Source organism: Thrips palmi, unplaced genomic scaffold, assembly GCF_012932325.1.
Source record: "Thrips palmi isolate BJ-2018 unplaced genomic scaffold, TpBJ-2018v1 HiC_scaffold_19, whole genome shotgun sequence".
NCBI lineage: Eukaryota > Metazoa > Arthropoda > Insecta > Thysanoptera > Thripidae > Thrips > Thrips palmi.
Window position 1 is genome coordinate 10,673,038 of NW_023144628.1, and position 18,948 is coordinate 10,691,985.

Sequence of the window (18,948 nt, forward strand, 5' to 3'; positions counted from 1 at the left end):
GGCTGCGCGCGGCAAGAACGGGGTGTGAAAAAAAACTAAAACACAGCCAGGCATCGGCAAGGTGTGCGCGGGGGGCGCGGGGCCGGTCCTCCGAAACACAAGTTCTGTGTCAACAGCGACCGTCACCTTTCGGCCGGGCGGGGGCGGGGGCGGCAGGACGGTGGGGGTGGCCGCCAGAGGGCGGTAGGCGGACCCAAACTGGCCACCGTCCCTCCCTCGGCCCGTTCAGTCCGTGCCGTTCTGGACCCATAAATAAACACGCTCTGCAGTGGACGCCGTCCAGCGACGGCCCAGGGGAGGCCCCCGACCGACGACCAGGCCACCAGGCCCTGGGGAGCGGCCAGGGCGGAAGTCGCGTTTTTTGGTGTCGCTGAATTCCCCAGGGTGGCGACGGCCGTGCACGGCCCGCGGGGAGCGCAGCGCAGGGCAGGTCCGGCCGATGAACAGACGCCGCGGACGGAGGGCCGAGGACGAAGGACGGCCCGCCCCGGCCAATCAGACGCGCCGATCGCTGATTGATACCATCGGGGAAGCGCCGTTCCATGAATGGCAAGAGCGGGCGCGCCTCTTCTCCAGCCCTTTTCCGCCCTTTTTTTCTGCACGCTGGTAATCGTTCCGGACGGAGCGACATTACGAGGAATAATCAATAATGGATCCGAGGAGGATGTGGATCTGGAGGAGCGGCGACGTCTTCGGCCGCGTTCTCATGAGTGCGGTCACGGGGAAGAGGAGGGTCGGGCCGTATGGGGGAGGGCCTCGGGCCTCGGGCCGGCCAGTGGGCCTCTCGCCCTCGGACTAGCCCTCGGACTAGCCCGCCAACAAGGGCTGCGGCGCGAGATCTGAATGTTAAATGAACGGCAGGCCGGACGAGGGGGAGGAGAGGGCTAGCCAGTTCCGGGTGGAGGACGCGAGGACAGTCGGCACCAAATCACGGACTGCGTCAAGAGCCTGGTCGATTAGCAGTGTAGGAACAATGAATTGGGTGGACGTGTCCGAAATGGAACCCGCGGGGGTGCAAGGACTCATGCAGCCACCGTCTAGACCCAGACGCGCGCAGGTCGCTGCGATAGGCGAAGAAGTCTCTTGTTCGACGAGCCCTCGCTGGCCATTTTCGACCGTGTTCGTCTTCGTGAAAGCAAAGACACGATTAACCTCACAACCTACGCTAACAACAAATGTGTCCGAATTCGCTGAGTCGCTTTCACAATGCCCTGTTTTGCTCCTTTTTTCACGGACTTCTTGGCTGTCGAATGTTGCCGGCATGCATGCTGGCGGTGCTGGCCGTTCGGGCTGAGGGCGGTGCGGTGGCGGTGCGGTGGCGGTCGCCTGCACCGCACCCCGAAGCCCCGAGGGCGTCCCTGCAGTCCCTGCAGTCCCTGCGGCTGCCCCGCGCGCTCCGCGCAACAGCCTTGCCAACGGCCACCCCAAATGTCGGGCCGTGCTGGCCGTGCTGGCTGGCCGGGGGTTTTAGCGTCTGCTATTGACCTCCAGGCCCCCTCCCCCTCACCCTGCCTTCCGCACGACCCGCACGGCGCACTGCGGGGGAAACTCAATTTGCGTGTTCACGAAGCCATGGAAATCCATGGAAATCACCCAGCGGGCCCGGCGGGCCGCCGTGGATGTCCGGGCGGACGCACGGACCCGCAGGCGGGCAGGCTGAAGGGGAGGAGCGCGGACACTGTCCGTGGCAGGCTGCGGCCCAGTCCCTGCCCAGCCACTTGCAGGGGAGAGGCCAGGGCCACGGCCAGGGGAGGAAAAGGAATTAAGGTTTTGTCCGCCCACGCGACCCTCCGGCTTGGCCCCTGGCCCTGGCCCTGCCCTGGCCGACGGCGCCGACCGCGGTGGTCCGAAGTGGACCTGGGCGCATAATGCTTGGCCGGCAGGGGAGCGACGCGACGCAGGAGGATTTGAAAGAATGTCGCCAAACAGAAAAAAGATTGAAAGGGTCGCAGAGTCGCGGAATAAACACGCCGCCTGAGTGGATTGTTCCTGACGGGGTCCTGGTCCTGTTCCAGGTCCTGCAGGCCGCGGCGGCAGCGCCAGCCCGCCGGCGCCCCGCGGGGACCACGACGCCGGCGGTGGCACCTCCCCGACGGCGGACGGCCACCGGCACGGCAGCCCGCTCCAGCAGCACCGCTTCCTGGCGGACCGGCTCCAGGAACGCCTCCAGGACAGGCACGGCGACGACGACCGGGAGCGCGAGGCCGGCGACGACTCGGACAGCGAGGGCTCGGTGACGCCGGGGCCGCCGCCGTCCGCCAGCCCCGCCGCCCTCAACCTGGTCAGTACCCTGTTCTTAGTCAGTCATTCATCATAAGTCTGGCGATGGGCCGCCAGACGGCCAGACCGCCATGCCGTATGCCGACAGCGGTTGTCATTCAACAGTATGATGCGGCTGCCTTGCTAATACGTCGGCCTCTCCGCCATCCCCTCTTTTTTCCTTTTTTTCTCTTCTCTCCGCCACTCCCGCCGCTCCAAACGCGGAACATGCTGTACTTGGTCTCTCAGAGTCGCCGCTGGAATTGACAACCATGCGGGCCCCTTTGGCTGCCTTTGGCTGCGCGGCGCTGCAGCGCGTGGCTGCGCGCGTCCCGATACAAGACACTTGCTTCTCTACTCTTTGTGTTTCCTTCCTTTTTTTTTTCGTGTCGAGGCATCGTCCGTCCGTTGGGTCCGAGGGACCTTATTTGATTTGGCCTATGAGCACGCACTGTTTCTCTGCAGGAACGCGAGGGCGGTACGGGGTGGTGCTGGGCGGTGCGGGTGCGACCGAGGGGCGTGCCCCCACTCCATGTTTGCTCTCCGCCTGCTCCGCCCTTTCCCCGGTTTCATCATTACTTTCTAGAGAGGGTAATGCAATCGCCAACGAGGGCGCCACGGTGTAGGAGCGCCAATCATCAGGCAATTACACTTACGGTTTTTGACAGGGAAATAAATACACTTTTTACTTGTAGCCCGCGATCGAGGGGTCGGCAACTTCCCTTGGCCGTGTACGAGGGAGTATACGTATATTACCAATAATATAGGTAATATATGTGTAATATAAAGTAATACAAGTAATATATAGTAAATATAGGGTCATTATAGAGGCGAAATTGTGGTAATATGCAAGTAATATATGGTAATATACAGGTAACATACGGGTAATATAGCCACCGCGTACGAAGTAATATATGAGTTGCCGACCCCTCGCCCGCGACTGTCTTGTAAATTTTGCGCCGGCGCCGTGGAGGGAAAGAGAGGCCGCCAAGGTTGTGGATTCGGGCCGCAAGACTTCGACTGCCGAACTGGTCGAGAGGGCCGGGAGCAGCCTGCCGGACCGCACCGTCATAACACATGCGCATGGATCATGCCAAGGAACCGTTTCGCGACTTCAAATACGGGCAGGGTGGCCGAGCCGGCCAAGGGCCAGAGAGAGACGCGCGTATAAAAAGCCGCAGACCGCGAAGGGCGGGGAGCGAGAGAGAGAGACAGAGAGAGTCCGCTCAAACACGAGTCCGACTTGCTAAGTAGCCGGACGTGTGGACATAGGGAAACGCTCGAGGGCGCTGGGAAAGGGGAAAAGGGGGGGGGGGGGCACTCCGTATTCGATATCAAAGGGCGAGGGGCGGCGCGCGAACCCGTTTCCTCGGCGAGGTAAACAAGGAGGCCCTGGCGGCGGACGGACGCCGCGACGCCGCGTGCTTTTGCCGCCTAAAGCCCCTGCGGAAGGGTCACAATAGACTGACCCTTTTTTTCCGGACCAATTTTCGTCCACTTGAACGTGTCGTTGTTGCTCTTGCTGGCCGGCCAAGAACCAGAACACGCACCCCGCGGGCAGGCAGCGCATATCACATTGCTCTGGGCATACACTTCGGGTAATTGCGCCGTCAACAGGTGTGGTCAGGTGGGCGGCGTCGGGTATCACCGACTCGCACCTCCGTGTACTACACTACCACGCTGCACTGGGCACCCCGCGCACCCCGGGCACACATGCGATAATGGATTGTTGTTAGGGTAATTGATATCTCAAAGACAAGTCCTGGCGCGGCGCGGAGGGGGCGAGGGTATAGGCGTTGCTCGCGTTGCTTCAGGAGGCAACAATCCTCCTCGGTGCTCTGCAGTGCTCTGACGCTCTGATTGCTGAGCCAATGACGCCTCCTTGTTGCAGTTCCTGGCGCTCGGCGCGCAGAACCCCCAGCTGCGGCTGCAGAGCCAGCTCGCGGCCGCGGCGGTGGCGGCCGGACACCTCCCCAGCCAGCTTTCTCCGCAGCTGCTCAGCCAGCTGCAGCAGCAGCTGCAGCAGCAGCAGCAGATACAGCAGTACCTGTTCCTCCAAAACGCGGCCGCGAGGCCCAACTACTTCATGCACAACCAGGTAGACCCCGACGCCCTTCCCCTCCGTGAGTCCGTACTTCCCGTACCACGATGCCACGACCCTCTTCTCGTTCCGCAGGGAAGTCCAGCCTTCCCCGGCGCCAGGGGCGTGCCGGGCGTGCCGGGCGTTCCCCGCGCCCCTCCGGTCGGCTTGGGGCGTTCCGGCCCGCCGCAGAACCCCAGCAACGCGCACCACGGCATGAGCAGGGCGGGCCAGGTAAGCGTCGGCAAACTTTCGGCATGTTTGATCGAAGACGTTTCCTGGACGCTTGGGAACCTTGGGTTTTTCTTGTCGTCGGCAGGGAGCGTCGCAGTCGGGGCAGCAGCGGCAGCAGGAGCGGCGGCAGCACAAGGCCTCCCTGGGCAGGAGCGCGGCCAACAGCGGCGGCGGCGTCAACATGCCCCTGCTGCAGGGCATGCAGGGCATGGCCGGCATGGGCGCGGGGCTGCCGCCTGGCGTCCGCGGCGACCCCTCCACGGGGCTCATGAACCACGAGGGCGGCGGCGGCGGTGGAGGCGGCGGCAGCACCAAGTCGTCGACGCCGCGCGCCCTGGCGGAGCCCTCGCCCGAGGAGTCCGTCGAGCTGGAGGAGCTAGAGCAGTTCGCCAAGGCCTTCAAGCAGCGGCGCATCAAGCTGGGTGAGCTTTCTCGCCAAAACTCATCACTATTCCAGTTTCCGGTGACTTGTCCTGACGCCCCACTCCACTCCCTGCCCGCAGGCTTCACGCAGGGCGACGTCGGGCTGGCCATGGGCAAGCTGTACGGCAACGACTTCTCCCAGACCACCATCTCGCGGTTCGAGGCGCTCAACCTGTCCTTCAAGAACATGTGCAAGCTGAAGCCGCTGCTGCAGAAGTGGCTGGAGGACGCCGACAACTCGTTCAGCAACCCCAACAGCCTGAGCAGCCCGCTGACGACCCCCGAGGCCATCGGGCGGCGCCGCAAGAAGCGCACGTCCATCGAGACGTCCACCAGGGTGGCCCTGGAGCGGGGCTTCATGGCCAACCCCAAGCCCTCGTCCGACGAGATCTCCATGCTGGCGGACAACCTGGGCATGGAGAAGGAGGTGGTGCGGGTGTGGTTCTGTAACAGGTGAGTTGATAGGATGCCCGCCAGCCTGCCGGGCGGCCGTTCGCTTTTTGGGTAGCCGCATAGCCGCGCTTTACCGCGACAGCAGCACGGCACTCACTCGGCACTCGCCCCCGAGGGCACAGTGGGCCAGAAGACCGGTGGAGGCGGCCAAAACTGTAGACGCGTTTTGAGCTCCAGAGTCGCTAAACAGGCCTCGAACCGAACGTGTGACCCCACCAATGGATTCCTCGTTCGGAGAGCAATCCATTGGTGGGGTCACACGTTGGGTTCGGGTCCCATTCAGCGACTCTGGAGCTCAAAACGCGTCTAGAGTTTTGGCCGCCTCCACCGGTATTCTGGCCCACTGTGGGGCGCCTCCGAGGGGTCCGTCGTGCGTTCCCACTACCTTGCCAGGCCTTGCCTCGCACTGCCGTGTGCACTGCCGCGGCACTGCCCTGCCCTGCATCGCGGCGCGTAATTGTCGACTTGATGCGAACGGAGCCTTTTGCTTTGCAAGTCGCGCCGCGGTGCGACGCGCGGCGACGCGCCGCGCGGCCTTGCGGTGTACGTGCGGCTGCGGCACTGCCATGGCAGTGCCGTGGCACCGCGGCGCCTCTTTCCCCTGCCTTGCCCTGCCTTGCCTGGCTCGCCGACTATCGTCTTCATCCATTACGGGGCGGCGCGACGCGGCGCGACGCGTTTAGCGGAGCCAGTGGAGCCAGCGGAGCCGGGGGCTGGCCGCCGCGGTCTCACACGCGCGGGGCATGCGGCGGCGCCACGCGCATGTGTGTGCGTGTGTGTGTGTGTGTGTGTGTGTGTGTGTGTGTGTGTGTGTGTGTGTGTGTGTGTGTGTGTGTGTGTGATGCGAGATGAGACTTTGCAATGCTGCGCGAGTATGAAGCAGTATGGTATCGTACGTGACGAGTATCCTCGCAAACTTAAACACGTTAGTACTGGTTGTTGTTTTTTCGGTCGTGTGTTGCCTAAATGATGCACCACCTTGACGTCCGTGGGTCTCCTGTCGTTCCTCGAGGACTATTATTGCTTTTTGTACTGGACTGTCCCTCTCCTATTACTTTGCAGCAGGTCTGCTGCTTTTCTTGAGCGCCGTGCCTGCTTGTGTCTGTATGTGTGTGTGCCGTTAAAAGTTTTCATGACTCTTTCCCATAGCGAGCGTCAAGTCCGTCCTTTCCATAAAGAGGCGGGAATCTACACTGCGCTCTCATCGCGCAGAGCCAAACGAGCCAAACCGGGCGAGTGGCGTGGGGCGGCGCGGGGCAGCGCGGAGCTGTCACCAGATTTATGACGAATCACGCACTGCCGGCCGCGTCGCCGCGTCGCCGCGTCCCCCGCAGCGGAGCCGCGGCCTGTCGCCAGCCCCGCCAGCCCCGCCGGCACTGCGCACTGCGCGGAATAGCAAACGTGCTGCCGCGGTGCTGCCGCGCTGTTTTCTGTATTTGGGCCGGACGGCTCGTCTTTGCCCTGCATGCCTGGCAATGGCCAGCCGCTCCGCCGCCACGCCGCCACGGCTGGGGAAAACTCATCTCATCTCATTTGCAGGCGTCGCGGAGTCACCAAATCCGGCGTAGAATTTTTGGCCGCGCGCGCCGCAGTAGTGCTTGCTCTAGTTTGCAATTTCTGGCAGCGTAGAGCCGTTTAGTAGCGCGTGGCTGTAGTCTGCGAAGAGCCTCTTCTGCCATGTAACCTAGCCGGTGGGCATCTCGTGTTGCAGGCGACAAAAGGAGAAGCGCATCAACCCGCCCCCCAACTCGGCCCTGGGCGGCGGAGGCGGCGGGGGCGGCAGCCTCAGCCCCCCGCCTCTCGGCGCGGCCATCGGCCCCCCTTCCCCCACCGCCGCCCCCAGCTCTCTCTTCAGCGGGGGCGGGGCTCTCTCTCTGGTCGCCCCGGCCCGGTCCTTCGGCAGCCCACCTCGGGGCGCCCACAGCCCACCCCTGGGCGCCTGCTACAGCCCGCCACCCGGCGCCTACAGCCCACCACCGTCCCTGGGGGGGTTCCCCGGGCACCCCTCCCCGCGGGGCTCCCATGGGGGCAACCATGGGGGTAGCCATGGGGGGCCTCCATCTCCCGCCAGAAGCTTCAGCCCCCTCAGGTGCAGCCCCCCTCGACCAGGGTCCCCCGGCGGGCTCAGACAGTGACGGACGGCCCCCCCTTGGGGCTCCTGGGACCGGCAGCCCCCCGATGACGCCGATGACGCCGATGACGCCCTGGGGGCGACTCTCTCCTTGAGCAGGGTGGGCGACTTTGGGGTGCACGGGGGCCTGGGGGCGAGCCAGGGGGCGTGGGGGGCAGGGCAAGGTTGGCAAGGCGCGGGACAGCTGAGTGCCGCCGCAGTGGGAAACGACTTTAAATTTGGGGTGCACAACTTAGTTTGAGTTTCACAAAAAAGACAGAATACTTTATTTGAAAGGAGGAAATCACGCAAGGCTGCATGCTTTGGCTGAAAGTTTCCCTCTCTTTTTTTTTTCATTTTTTGTGTTAGAGTTTTTATTGTAATATTTTATTGATACGTTTTTGTTAGATTACTTTTTCTTTTTTGTTTAATTCACGCCGCATTGGACTCTTGTTTCCCGTCTCGGCGTAGACTAATTTGTACATAGTCGGGGCGTCTCCGAAAAGTTGAGCCAGACTTTAAAATATGGCGTTTACTGTGTCCGTGCTTGTACCACGTTGTGGGCTTATTAATCCGTCCCTCAGAGGTATTCTAGTCAAAAACAGAAAATTCCTACTAGCCAAAGGAAATGTGCAACATCTTGGAAACGAAATTATTTATTGTTGTAGAATGTATACGGAACGGAGGAGTCGAGCATTTACAAAAGGACAGTTTGTATAGATTAAAAGACTAATTTTAGCGACATTTTTACTCATAGAGAGGTTTTGAGCCTTAAACAGAAGCGTATACCAAAATGGAAATCGTTATACGAATAAATATTGGTTATTTTAATTATTGCTTAAAAAGGTCTCGGACGATGTTTTACCGCTATTGAAGTCTTCCAGACACGGAAACCGTTTGCTGCTGTATACGATAGTGCCGAAACTGGTATACGAGTGAAAGCTGAATGACCAAAGTGTTTTGTGATCATGAAACAAAGCGAGTCGTTAAATTCCGCCGACTCCCGACATATCAAATGGCATGAATTTCTATTCGCTTCTGTGATGAACGGCTTCATCGCATTAGCTGTCAACATATCGTTGAGTAGCCGAAGCACTGCAAGGTCTTTCTGCAAAGTACACATCACAAGTTCCCCTCTAGATCGTGGAAACGTTTATTGGTTAAATGATGGACCACCGTTTCAGAAACATGTGAGGGACACTTCATTTTTGTGATGATTTTATTGTGTTCAATGTTGTAGATTGTATTGGTGAAATATTGATTAATTATTTAAGACATTCAAAGAATGGCCCTATCAAGAAAGGTTGTTTCACAATTATGAGTTACACATTCCATGTAGTAACATTTTAAGTTTGTGATCGAAAGGAAAATAAACTACCGTGATACGTCCTGTCTGATGTCAAGTCATATCAAGTTTTGAGAGAAGTTTGTTCATTGTTTGAGTCTTGTCAATTTCGATGCCCCAAAATTGACATTGAATATTCAATACGTGTAAATATACTATATATGTTACAAACTGTTGAGTAATTAAATGACGACACGCCATGTAAAGTTCTCCCCAACTTAGACTCAATAGATAAGGGTGGAGTTTTCAAAATGTAGGAAAAATATAGAACTTTTTGATAAGTTGAAAGATGAATTGAAGTGGCATTGAAGCTGAGAAAGAAGCTGCCTGACAACTACTCTCAATATGGCCGCCTCTTCCAAACAAACTTCACACTAAGAAAAATGTAAATGTGTATCAATAACCGATAGCCACTTAAATCAAAGAAGTGTGCATACCCCATGCACAAACAATTTGATAGTAAACCCTCACACCGATGTTATATTTGACCGAGCCTATCAAGTGAATTCAAATACATACAAAGGCATCAGGCAGGGAACAAACATTCCCCTCAAATGTATATCGACAAAAAAAAATAACAGGGCAATAAAATAATATTTTATTATGAAAAATGAGTGTTTTTTGATCCTTTATGCAAATATGCATCATTTTTTGACACACCCACTCACTCACCAGGCTCTCAAGCCGAAGACCAGAGTTCAAAAGGCAGCATTTAATAACATTTTTTTAAAATAATTTTTTTTTTAAAGAAAAAACACAGGCAATTGAGACGCCCCCGCCGCGTTTAAAACCAGACCGTAAATTCTGCTCCTAGTGTTCCAGGATCGGGTCGGCCTAGTTTGGATCCGGAACCGGAAGCCTGTTTCCAGGTCCGCCCTGGAGACGGTGTGGAGCCCGTTTCCGGGACCGACCAAAAAGAATGGGACGGTTGAGTCTGGCCCCGCCGACCCGATAAATTTCGGCCCACTTTAAAATCTTTAGCAGTTTACTGCTCGAATCTCGTGTAATTGCCCCGGGGGTTCAAGTGTCAGTGGAGTGAGGTGTTCACCGCGACAATAAACGTGGGTTCGAACCAGAGGTGCGTAAAACTTTTCCTCCGTTTGCCGCTCAGCCCCATCTAGTTTCCTAAAGCCACTAGTATTATTGTTTAATACTTCTGTTATTTCTGTGTTTGACCGACTGTTGCTTTTCCGTCGTGTGAAGTTATGAACAAGGGAAGTAAGACAAGGGGTGAATAATCAAAATGCATGTATTTGATCATTTTCAAAACAAAATTACAGTAGAAATGAGCCTTGCATTGTCTACATATTTAAAGGAGCTATTTAACACAAAACTCATGGCCACACCGATTATACATACTTACATTACATACACAGTACATACAAGTTATACATACACACATACGTATATAATGACTTTGTTACCCTGTACTTTGATAGTTCCTGCTGCTATGCTGAGAACAAGTTGCAGCAACAACTTCGCGAGAGGTAGGAACAAATATACCGTACATTCTTACCAGAAATATAATTTAAATAAACATTCTCTAAATGACCAAATAAAATGCGTATAGCTAGAGACGAATTGCCTCAAACATTTAAATATCACATATACAAATCATGTACACAAATTAAATTGCACTATACATAAAGTTTCTAACGCTTATTCTGTCTTTTAGGAAGAATTTTGCTAACTTAATATGCAAAACAAAACAACAATTTTCGTACTTTCTTTAAGAGAATTAACACCAATGGAAGATAGTTAATACTCAATGACCAGCCAAATGGTGGCGTGATGATGAATTTAAGTCAAAAGTTCAGAAAAGTATCAATATTTTTCAAAATTGAGAAGATGAATGAGTTATTGACAATTAACTTGAACTTGTGAACGCGTTGTTGCTGATTAAAATGCGTGATAAGATCCAATAAACGAATAAACCACGAACTATAGAATACATTGCAGTCTTGGAAGCAGCATATTCTTTTAACGAGTGAGGTATACATTTTAGGTAAACAAACTTTGGTTTCACATTCGGACAAATGACAGTGGCAAAATACATAAATCACATTTCGCAGTATACCTATGCGTATCACGAATGTGTGCTTAGGGCCGTAGATTAAAAACAGTAATAATAGTTTTATAGTAATAATAAACATATGAAAACAACAAATCAGTCATATAGAACTAGACACTTCTTCCAACTCTCGGGCGTTCCTCCCACTCGTCCCGAATCACAAAAGATATGGAAACTTAAAATTAAACGGGCTAGACCCAGGAGTAGAGCTTACCTTAACACATGGGTGACTGAACCTAGAGACGGGGAAATGCCTGAACGACGCGAGCGCCGGCGAGTCAGGCCGGCTGCACGCGCGGTCAAGCCGACGTCCAGAAAGTGGCAGAGGAACGGATAAGAAAACAAAGTTGACGCAAATATAACATAACACACTGCCCGCCCGCGGGGTGGACACCGTTCCGGGGCAGAAGAGGGAAGGGGAGGGGCGGGGCCGCGACCACCCCGACAGAGAGAGGTCCGCTCACAGGGGGACTTCGAGTCGGCGCGGGGCGGGCGCGGCGCGCCGGGGAGGAGGGGGACGGGGCGGGGAGGCACCAACAGGGCGAGATCAAGGGCCTCCCCGCGCTCGATGGGGAGGCGCCCGGAGCCGCGCACTCGGGGGGCAGGCAGTGTCGCTACACTCTAAGCTACCGCCAGCCAGCGGGTCGCTGGGGGTATCTCTCAGTAATACATTATTTGGTACTGTGGAGAGGAACTTTAGTTGGTGGGGCTTCGTCCGTCCATGACTGGCGGGGCGGGGCCGGCGGGGCCCGCGGCAGACGAACGCCCCGCCACTCGATATGTGGAGGGCAGGTAGCTGGGTATGCTGAGGGGGACGTGCGGGGGCCCTCCAGGGGCCTGGGGCCCGGCCTGGGGCCCGGCCTGGGGCCCGGCCTGGGGCCCTCCGGACGCCGGCGGCTATCTTGCCAGGTCGAGGGCGGCATCCGCGCCGTGGGGCCCGAGGGGTGAGGAGGAGGACTGTTCCCGGGGCTGGAGGAGGTCCAGGGGGAAGTCCTGGTCTGCGCAGCCCATGCCGGGAACGTCAAGCTTGATTCTCTTCTCCTTCTGGCGCCTGCAACAAACGCAGTTGTGATTAGACATGGACGACGCCGGGACGCGACGCGACACACGGCTCTTGACGAAGGCCCCTCACCTGTTGCAGAACCACACCCGCACCACCTCCTTCTCCATGCCCAGGCTGTCGGCCAGCATGGAGATCTCCTCCGACGTGGGCTTGGGGTTGGCCATGAAGCCCTTCTCCAGCGCCACGCGCACGTTGGTCTCGATGGACGTGCGCTTCTTGCGGCGACGCCCGATGGCCTCGGGCGTGGTCAGGGGGTTGTTGAGCGAGTTGGGGTTGGCCATGCTGCTGTCGGCGTCCTCCAGCCACTTCTGCAGCAGCGGCTTCAGCTTGCACATGTTCTTGAAGGACAGGTTGAGCGCCTCGAACCGCGAGATGGTGGTCTGGGAGAAGTCGTTGCCGTACAGCTTGCCCATGGCCAGCCCGACGTCGCCCTGCGTGAAGCCTGCGGAACAGAAAGGCTCTCGTTAGACCAAAGGCGAGGACCAACACGCACCGCTTTCCGTGAAGTGGTTCACCGCTTACCAAGCTTGATCCGCCGCTGCTTGAAGGCCTTGGCGAACTGCTCCAGCTCCTCCAGGTCCGTCGTCTCCTCCAGGGCGGGCTCCAGCGCGCGGGGCTGCGGCTGCTTGCTGGCCAGAGGGGTGAGCTGGCCGGGCAGGGCGCCTCCCAGCTGCCCCCGGAGCTGCGCCCTCAGCTGCTGCAGCGTGGCCGCGGACGGCGGGCTGTCCCTGGCGGACGCGTCCGAGTCGCGCGCCGCCGAGGAGCCCGACGACCTGGCGGACGACGACGAGCTGAGCCTGGCGGGCGGCGACGCGGCGCCCTGCTTCTGTAGCTGTTGTAGCTGCTGCGCCGCCTGCGCCACGGACTGCTGCACCGACTGCTGCACTTGGTTCTGCAGGAAGAACTGCGCCTGCGCCGGCATCTGCGGCCCAGCCTGCTGGAACAGCAGCAGCTGCTGCAGGAGCTGCTGGTGGTGCTGCTGCAACTGCTGCTGCACGGCCTGCAGCTCCTGGGGCGCCAGCCCCGCTAAGGACGCCGGCAGCCCCGCCGCCCCCGCCGCGGAGGCGAGCTGGCTCTGCAGCAGGAGGTGTTGGCTCTGGGGGTTGAGTCCCATCATCTGCAACGAGGACAACCAGTGTGAGTCGGAGCCGAGAGGCACGGCACGGCGAGCACGGCGACGACGCTTACCTGGGACAGCTGGCCGGCCTGCAGGGCGGCGATGGCACTCAGGTTCGGCGTGGGCGCCCCCGTGGCGGGGCTGCCGCCGAGCGACGCCCCGGCCGACGAGGTCACGTGGCTGCTGATGCCGGACGACGGCGAGGTGGACGGCCTGCTGGGCTGCCCGGGGCCGCGCGTCACGGCGGGAGAGTCCCCCTGCAACAGCAATAAGGCGACTGGAGAACCGCAACAGGTGACAACGCAAACTTTATTTATCAAGTGGCCAACTTGGCGGGCGGGCGGCGGGGCGGCAGGGTTGGCCCTGGCCGGGGGACGCCGGCGACATCTCCATATTAGCGGCGGTAGATTCGATTGGACGCCCCGCCGCGGCCCGCGCCTCGCGGCCCTCCGTCTCGTCCTCGTCCTCCGCCGAGGGCGTCGAGGGCGCGGCGCCACCCTCCGGGCCGCCCGGGCCCTTTGTTGACCCCGCCACCCTTTATCGCGAAGGGCCATTCAATGGGCTGCAGTGGACGCCGAGGCGACGCCGAGGCCGGCGTACTTATCACACCGGTCAGCACGGCGCCGCGCCGCGCAGGCACACCATAAATAATGGAGGCCCCAAGTCCGGCCGAAGTGTCCACTTCCACTCCAGCTGCGCCCCGCCCCGCGATCGGATATTTTAATCCCGCCGGGGACGATCGCCGTGCTGTTAGCCATTCGTCTTGTCCGGCCGGCCGGCGTGCGCCCAGCACGCCCAGCACGCCCAGCACGCCGTGCTCCCTCGGGCTCCACACTCACAGTTGTTTCCCTGGGCCGTCCAGGCCGCGCGGCCGAGTACCATTAGCGGTCTGCGCGAGGGTGGCTCTTCCCCACCCCCTAAAAAACTGCCTGCTTCGGCATAGAAAGTGCCACGATTGCCTCGCCAAGACGACCTTCCTCGCCTCGCCGCGCGTCGCCGCGAGACTTGACTCGAGACATTCGCTAATCAAGCCTCCAAATGAAGACGCCGCCACCGTGTGCGGTTCCGCCGCGTTCCGCGCCAACCTCAACAAGGCCGTGAAGCCCGCTATACCGACGCCCCACCGCCGCACCGCACAGTGGGCCAGAAGACCGGTAGACGCGGCCAAAACTCTAGACGCGTTTTGAGCAACAGAGTCGCTAAATGGGACTCGAACCGAACGTGTGACCCCACCAATGGATTGCTCTCCGAACGAGGAATCCATTGGTGGGGTCACACGTTCGGTTCGAGTCCCATTCAGCGACTCTGGAGCTCAAAACGCGTCTAGAGTTTTGGCCGCCTCCACCGGTCTTCTGGCCCACTGTGCACCGCCTTGCTGCTGCGCTGCTGCCGCTTCCAGAAGGAGAGTTACAGCCTCGGGCTTATCGAAGATCGGGCCGGGTACGGTGTAACGTGTGTGCCCCCGGGAGAGGAGGAGGGGGGGGGGCGTGTTCAACTGTCACCGACGAGCCCATTAGGACACCCCGAGGGTCCCAAGGGCCCGAGGGCGGTGGGCACGCGCGCCCTCGCTGGCCGTGCCGGCCCTGCTGGCCCGGTGCCTGCATATCATTTCGTGATCACCCAGCGCCCCGTCCGGGCCGTCTCGACCGTCCGGGCCGTCCCGGTAGCGAAGCACGGCTTGTTGCACCCTCGCTTTATCGCTGCCATAAGCACCCCGTTACGCCGCTACACTGCTGCAGCACTACTCACATCCGTGCGCCGGTTCGAGTCCCGCGAGTCGTCGTCGTGGCCCAGGTGCAGCACGTCGTCGGCCACGTCGCTGCCGCCCACGCTGCGGTCCTCGTCGTCGCTGGCGGCGTCCCCATTGGTCAGGCGGTCTGCAACACGAGAAAGGGAAACACGTTCACTGCAAATGCACAGACGGCCAGGTGGGAGGCAAAGGGGGGTCTGGAGGCGCACGGCTGCGAGGCTACTGCACTGCGAATGCGCGGCTTCGCCGGGCCGGCCGGGCTTTGCACCGCAAAGTGCCAATCTCGCCGCGGCTCACCGCAACAGTGTGTTGTCTATCAATTAGCATCTCTCTTTGTTGCGGCGCGCACCTGGGCACTTCGGCGCCTCGGCACTTTGAGGCTCGTTACCTCGCCGTGCGACTCGTTCGCCGAGGCGGCCAAGACCGCCAAGACAGCCCGGGCGTGTCGCCTCGCCCGCCTCGACTCGGCTTGCATCATTTCATTCATTCACTCCTCCTTTATCCTGCTCGGGGTGCCGCGGCCGTTACCCAAGTCGGCGACAGTATCGCAGCCGGATAGGTAAGTACGTAAGACGCGCTTACAGTGGCGGCACGACGGGGCCCTCCGCCCCGAGCAAGCGGCCCAAGCCCAAGCGGCCCATGCCCCGCGGGCGTTGACAGGAGGAAGGAAAGCTCGTTTCTTGTACGTATTGGGGCAGCAGTCGCCCGGTGGGGTTAATAAAAGGTTAAGCAGGCCGACCCGATTCCGAACGGGGCTCTCGTCGGTCTCTCTCTCACCCCTACGACTAGACGGAGTGCGAGAGAGACAGAAAACACGGGTCCAGGACCACAGGAACGAGACAAAGCGAGCGCGGGGCTGCAGGGCTGCATGAGGTTTCGCCTGCCATCCGGCAGGTCCAAGTCACACACACGGAATCGAGAGGATTCCGAGTAGAGTCCCCCCGATCGCTCCCCCTACGCGTGTGCCGGCCACGCGCTCACGCACACACACACACACACACACGCGTCACCGAAGCCGATCTTACGATTGTCCCCTCCCTCTTTCTCTGTCCCCCCCGACGTCAACATGGACGCGCCGCACCGCGCCGCACCGCATCCTTTGGCCACCTCTGCCGCGGCCGCGTGTGCCGTCCTGTGCCGCGTGGCTGCGGCTCCCCCAGTTCGGTCACCGCTTCTGCCTTTTGTCGCTTCCTTTTTTACTATTCTTCCCGTTTTACGGGCGGAGCACGCCACGCCACGCAGCACCCCTTGTGCAGGAAGGGTGCCCGGTGTGCCGTCGCCGTGCAGGCATTGTACCTTCCTGTTCCTCGGTGACACATCCGTCTTGCAAAGGTAGAAAAAGGTTTGAAAAAACCGCGTGCAGCAAGCGCGCCAGGGTTGCGCGCGGTTGAAAAAAAAGTTGGCGACCTCCTAGGCGGGATTCGAACCCGCGGCCGCGCTGGAAGGCTGTGGCTGCGGGCGAGACCATCACGCGGCCAGGGCCGCCAGGACGCCACTGGAATCAAGCAGCCACGCCGGGCCGCTTGATGGAAACGCAGATGTGGCGACAAAGGCTCACTGCCGCCTTCCAGCCTTCCAGACCTCCAGCCCTTCCAGCTCACCGCGACGGCGCGCAAAAAAAAGAGCTTTCGGCGCGACAAAGCTGCAGCATTCCGGCGTCCGGGTCGCGGCGGCGCGCTGCTGGCGGTGCCCGAGGCCGTGGTGAAGTACGACGGTACGGGCAGTCGCGTGTGAGGCTGCGGGCCGCCCGATCCCTCCGGCCGCCCCCCGGCCACCCCCTGCCCCCGGCACAGCGGGCACGGCGTCGGCCGCGAGTGTGTTGCCGAAGCTAGTTTGCTTTTCGTCTTGGCCAACCCCAAGACCCAAGGGACGAAAGGATTACGACTGCATCAACCCGACCGCCTCGGCCACCTCGGCGCAGCTGTCCGCACACACGCCGCGCGCGCCCAGCAGGACATAATTGATACCGACCCAGCCGACGTCGACGGGCCGCACTCGCACTGGGCCTCGGGGCGCGGCGGGCCGGCGGGCCGCCCCACTGTCGCACCAGCAAATTCCTCGCCGGAAATGGTACCTGTTCTTGCTACCGGCGTTTCCCGTCATTCGATCCGGCCGCTGCACACACACACGCACGCACGCACACAGAGGCAGCCGTCGAGTGCGGAGTAGAGTCCGCGCGACTGTCTCGGCGACGCGGCGACCCGCTGCAGGCACGCTGCAGGCACCTCATCGAGGTGCTGGCGGTGGCGATCGAGGCTCCGACGGTGGACGCGGCCGCCCGCTCCGCCACCAGCAGGCACGCTTGGCACGTTTTGCCAGGTTTTGCATCCTCGTCTGCATTTCAACGACGCCGTGCTCGCGGGGGCCGTGCAGGCCGTGAAGGCGGGCAGCGCGGTGTGCGACGCCTCCATCTAGCCGCGCCATCTCACCTGCTGGTAATTTAATTAGAGCAACACCTGAGGGGGCGGCCCGGGCGGCACGCCCCGCCACGCCCCGCCACGCCGGCATGCAAATACTCGTTGCGTTGCAATTTGTACTTTGGCGCCCCTCCGCGGCGGGGCGTTCCTGCATTATTCAAATGACACCGGGCGGCCTGTTACTCCTGTTGGGCTGTTAGGACGGCGGATTGAGTCATCAGCGCAAGCCGCGCCGTGCCTGCCATGCGTGGCCGCCTTGTAATCACCATAACGACGCGGACACGCGGACGGCCAGGGCGCGGACGGCCAGGACGCGGAGAAGACAAAAAGGACGAGCCAAGGCGTAAAGGCGCGTCCCGGCGTCCCGCGCGGCAGTGTAGTGGGAACGACGACGGGCGGGGCGGCAGGGCCGGCAGGGCCACCGTTCGAGAGTATCTAGGCGTGTCGGTACGACTGTCCCCCGGACTGTCCGCACTGTCTGCATGCTCATTACGTCGTCAAGTGTCGCAGGCATCCCGGCGGCGCACAAAAAAAAGAGGGGGTATCAACAACGGCGAGCTAATGAAAAATAAAATGGCCAGAAACGCGAAAAAAACAACAAAATGGAGTAAATGAGACCTGACTAATGATCGGAGGGAGACGGAATAATAATGTTTTATTTCCGAGGGACAGTCGTACAACTCGGTGGCAGATTTTCATCGGGGGGCGGGGCGGGGGGGGGGGCGGGGGGGCGGCCACCAGGTACGCCGCATCCGCGCACCGCACTGAGCGCTGCGCAGCGCGCTCTTAGTGATAATTAAAGTGATACGCTGTAAAGTCGCCTTTACTGCCGAGTGCCGCGCGGAGCGGCAAGGAGCGGCAAGGAGCCCTTCGCGTGCATCACCCGGACGAGGCCCTCATGCCGGACGAGCCCGACAGTGCGCCCTCCAGCACACCGCGGGCTGCTGCGGCGCTGCGGCCCCCCACGCAGCGCGCTGCACCGCCAGCACGGTCGAGCTGTCTCTCTCGCGCCCGCGGACCGCTGCGAGAGAGACAGAGCGGCGAGAGCGCGCGGGAGGTACACTGGCCCAATTAGATCGTCAACGCGCGGCGACTCGAAATCCAAACCTTGCATAACGGACCAGGCCGCGCGGTCAGCCGGTCGGGCGGCACGATCGGCCTTTGTATTTAACTCCTGATGAGACCCCCCCGGGCGCGGCCCCCCCCACGGACGGGGACGGCGCGGCCGGCACGGCACGGCGGCACGGCACGGCCCGCGGCTGGAGTGCCGGAGTGCCCCTTTCCCTTCCCTTCCTTTCGGCGGCCGCTTTATGGCTGCATATATCTCCTCTTTCACAAGGCATCGCAATAATTAACAAAAACGACAATAATAAATGCTATTGATAGATCGACCACGCCGACTCGGCGCACCGCAAGCGAGAGAGAGAGAAAGGGGGGGGGGGGGCTACCGGCGGGGGAGAAGAAGAGGGAGGGGGTCCGAGTTATTGTATGAATAACTAAACACGGTCGAGGCTGCCCCGGGTCGATTGGCTGCGGTCACGCGACGTCCCCGCCCCGCCCCGCCCCGCAGTCATCTCGAGACGTCATATCTGCGCCCGCCGCCCCTCTGGCCGCCTCGCCAGCGCG

The 18,948-nt window shown here is 60.1% G+C and overlaps 2 protein-coding genes across 2 annotated transcripts in view; one reads left to right on the forward strand and one right to left on the reverse strand.

Moving 5' to 3' along the window:
* The first annotated feature begins 4,841 nt into the window (after window positions 1-4,841).
* Window positions 4,842-8,909, forward strand: LOC117646328 (protein nubbin-like). Its single transcript, XM_034387205.1, has 4 exons — window positions 4,842-4,995; window positions 5,077-5,449; window positions 7,161-7,309; window positions 8,800-8,909. The coding sequence occupies exons 1-4, from the start codon at window positions 4,842-4,844 to the stop codon at window positions 8,907-8,909; spliced, it is 786 nt and encodes a 261-aa protein (XP_034243096.1).
* A 1,226-nt stretch (window positions 8,910-10,135) lies between these two features.
* Window positions 10,136-18,948, reverse strand: part of LOC117646330 (POU domain protein 2-like) — a 13,328-nt gene continuing 4,515 nt past the window's right edge. The window contains exons 2-6 of the mRNA XM_034387208.1: window positions 14,905-15,032; window positions 13,227-13,412; window positions 12,561-13,155; window positions 12,108-12,480; window positions 10,136-12,019 (exon numbers count right to left, since the gene is read on the reverse strand). Of these exons, the coding sequence (XP_034243099.1) occupies window positions 11,647-12,019; window positions 12,108-12,480; window positions 12,561-13,155; window positions 13,227-13,412; window positions 14,905-15,032 (1,655 nt within the window). The 3' untranslated portion in view covers window positions 10,136-11,646. The remainder of the gene's footprint in view (window positions 12,020-12,107; window positions 12,481-12,560; window positions 13,156-13,226; window positions 13,413-14,904; window positions 15,033-18,948) is intronic.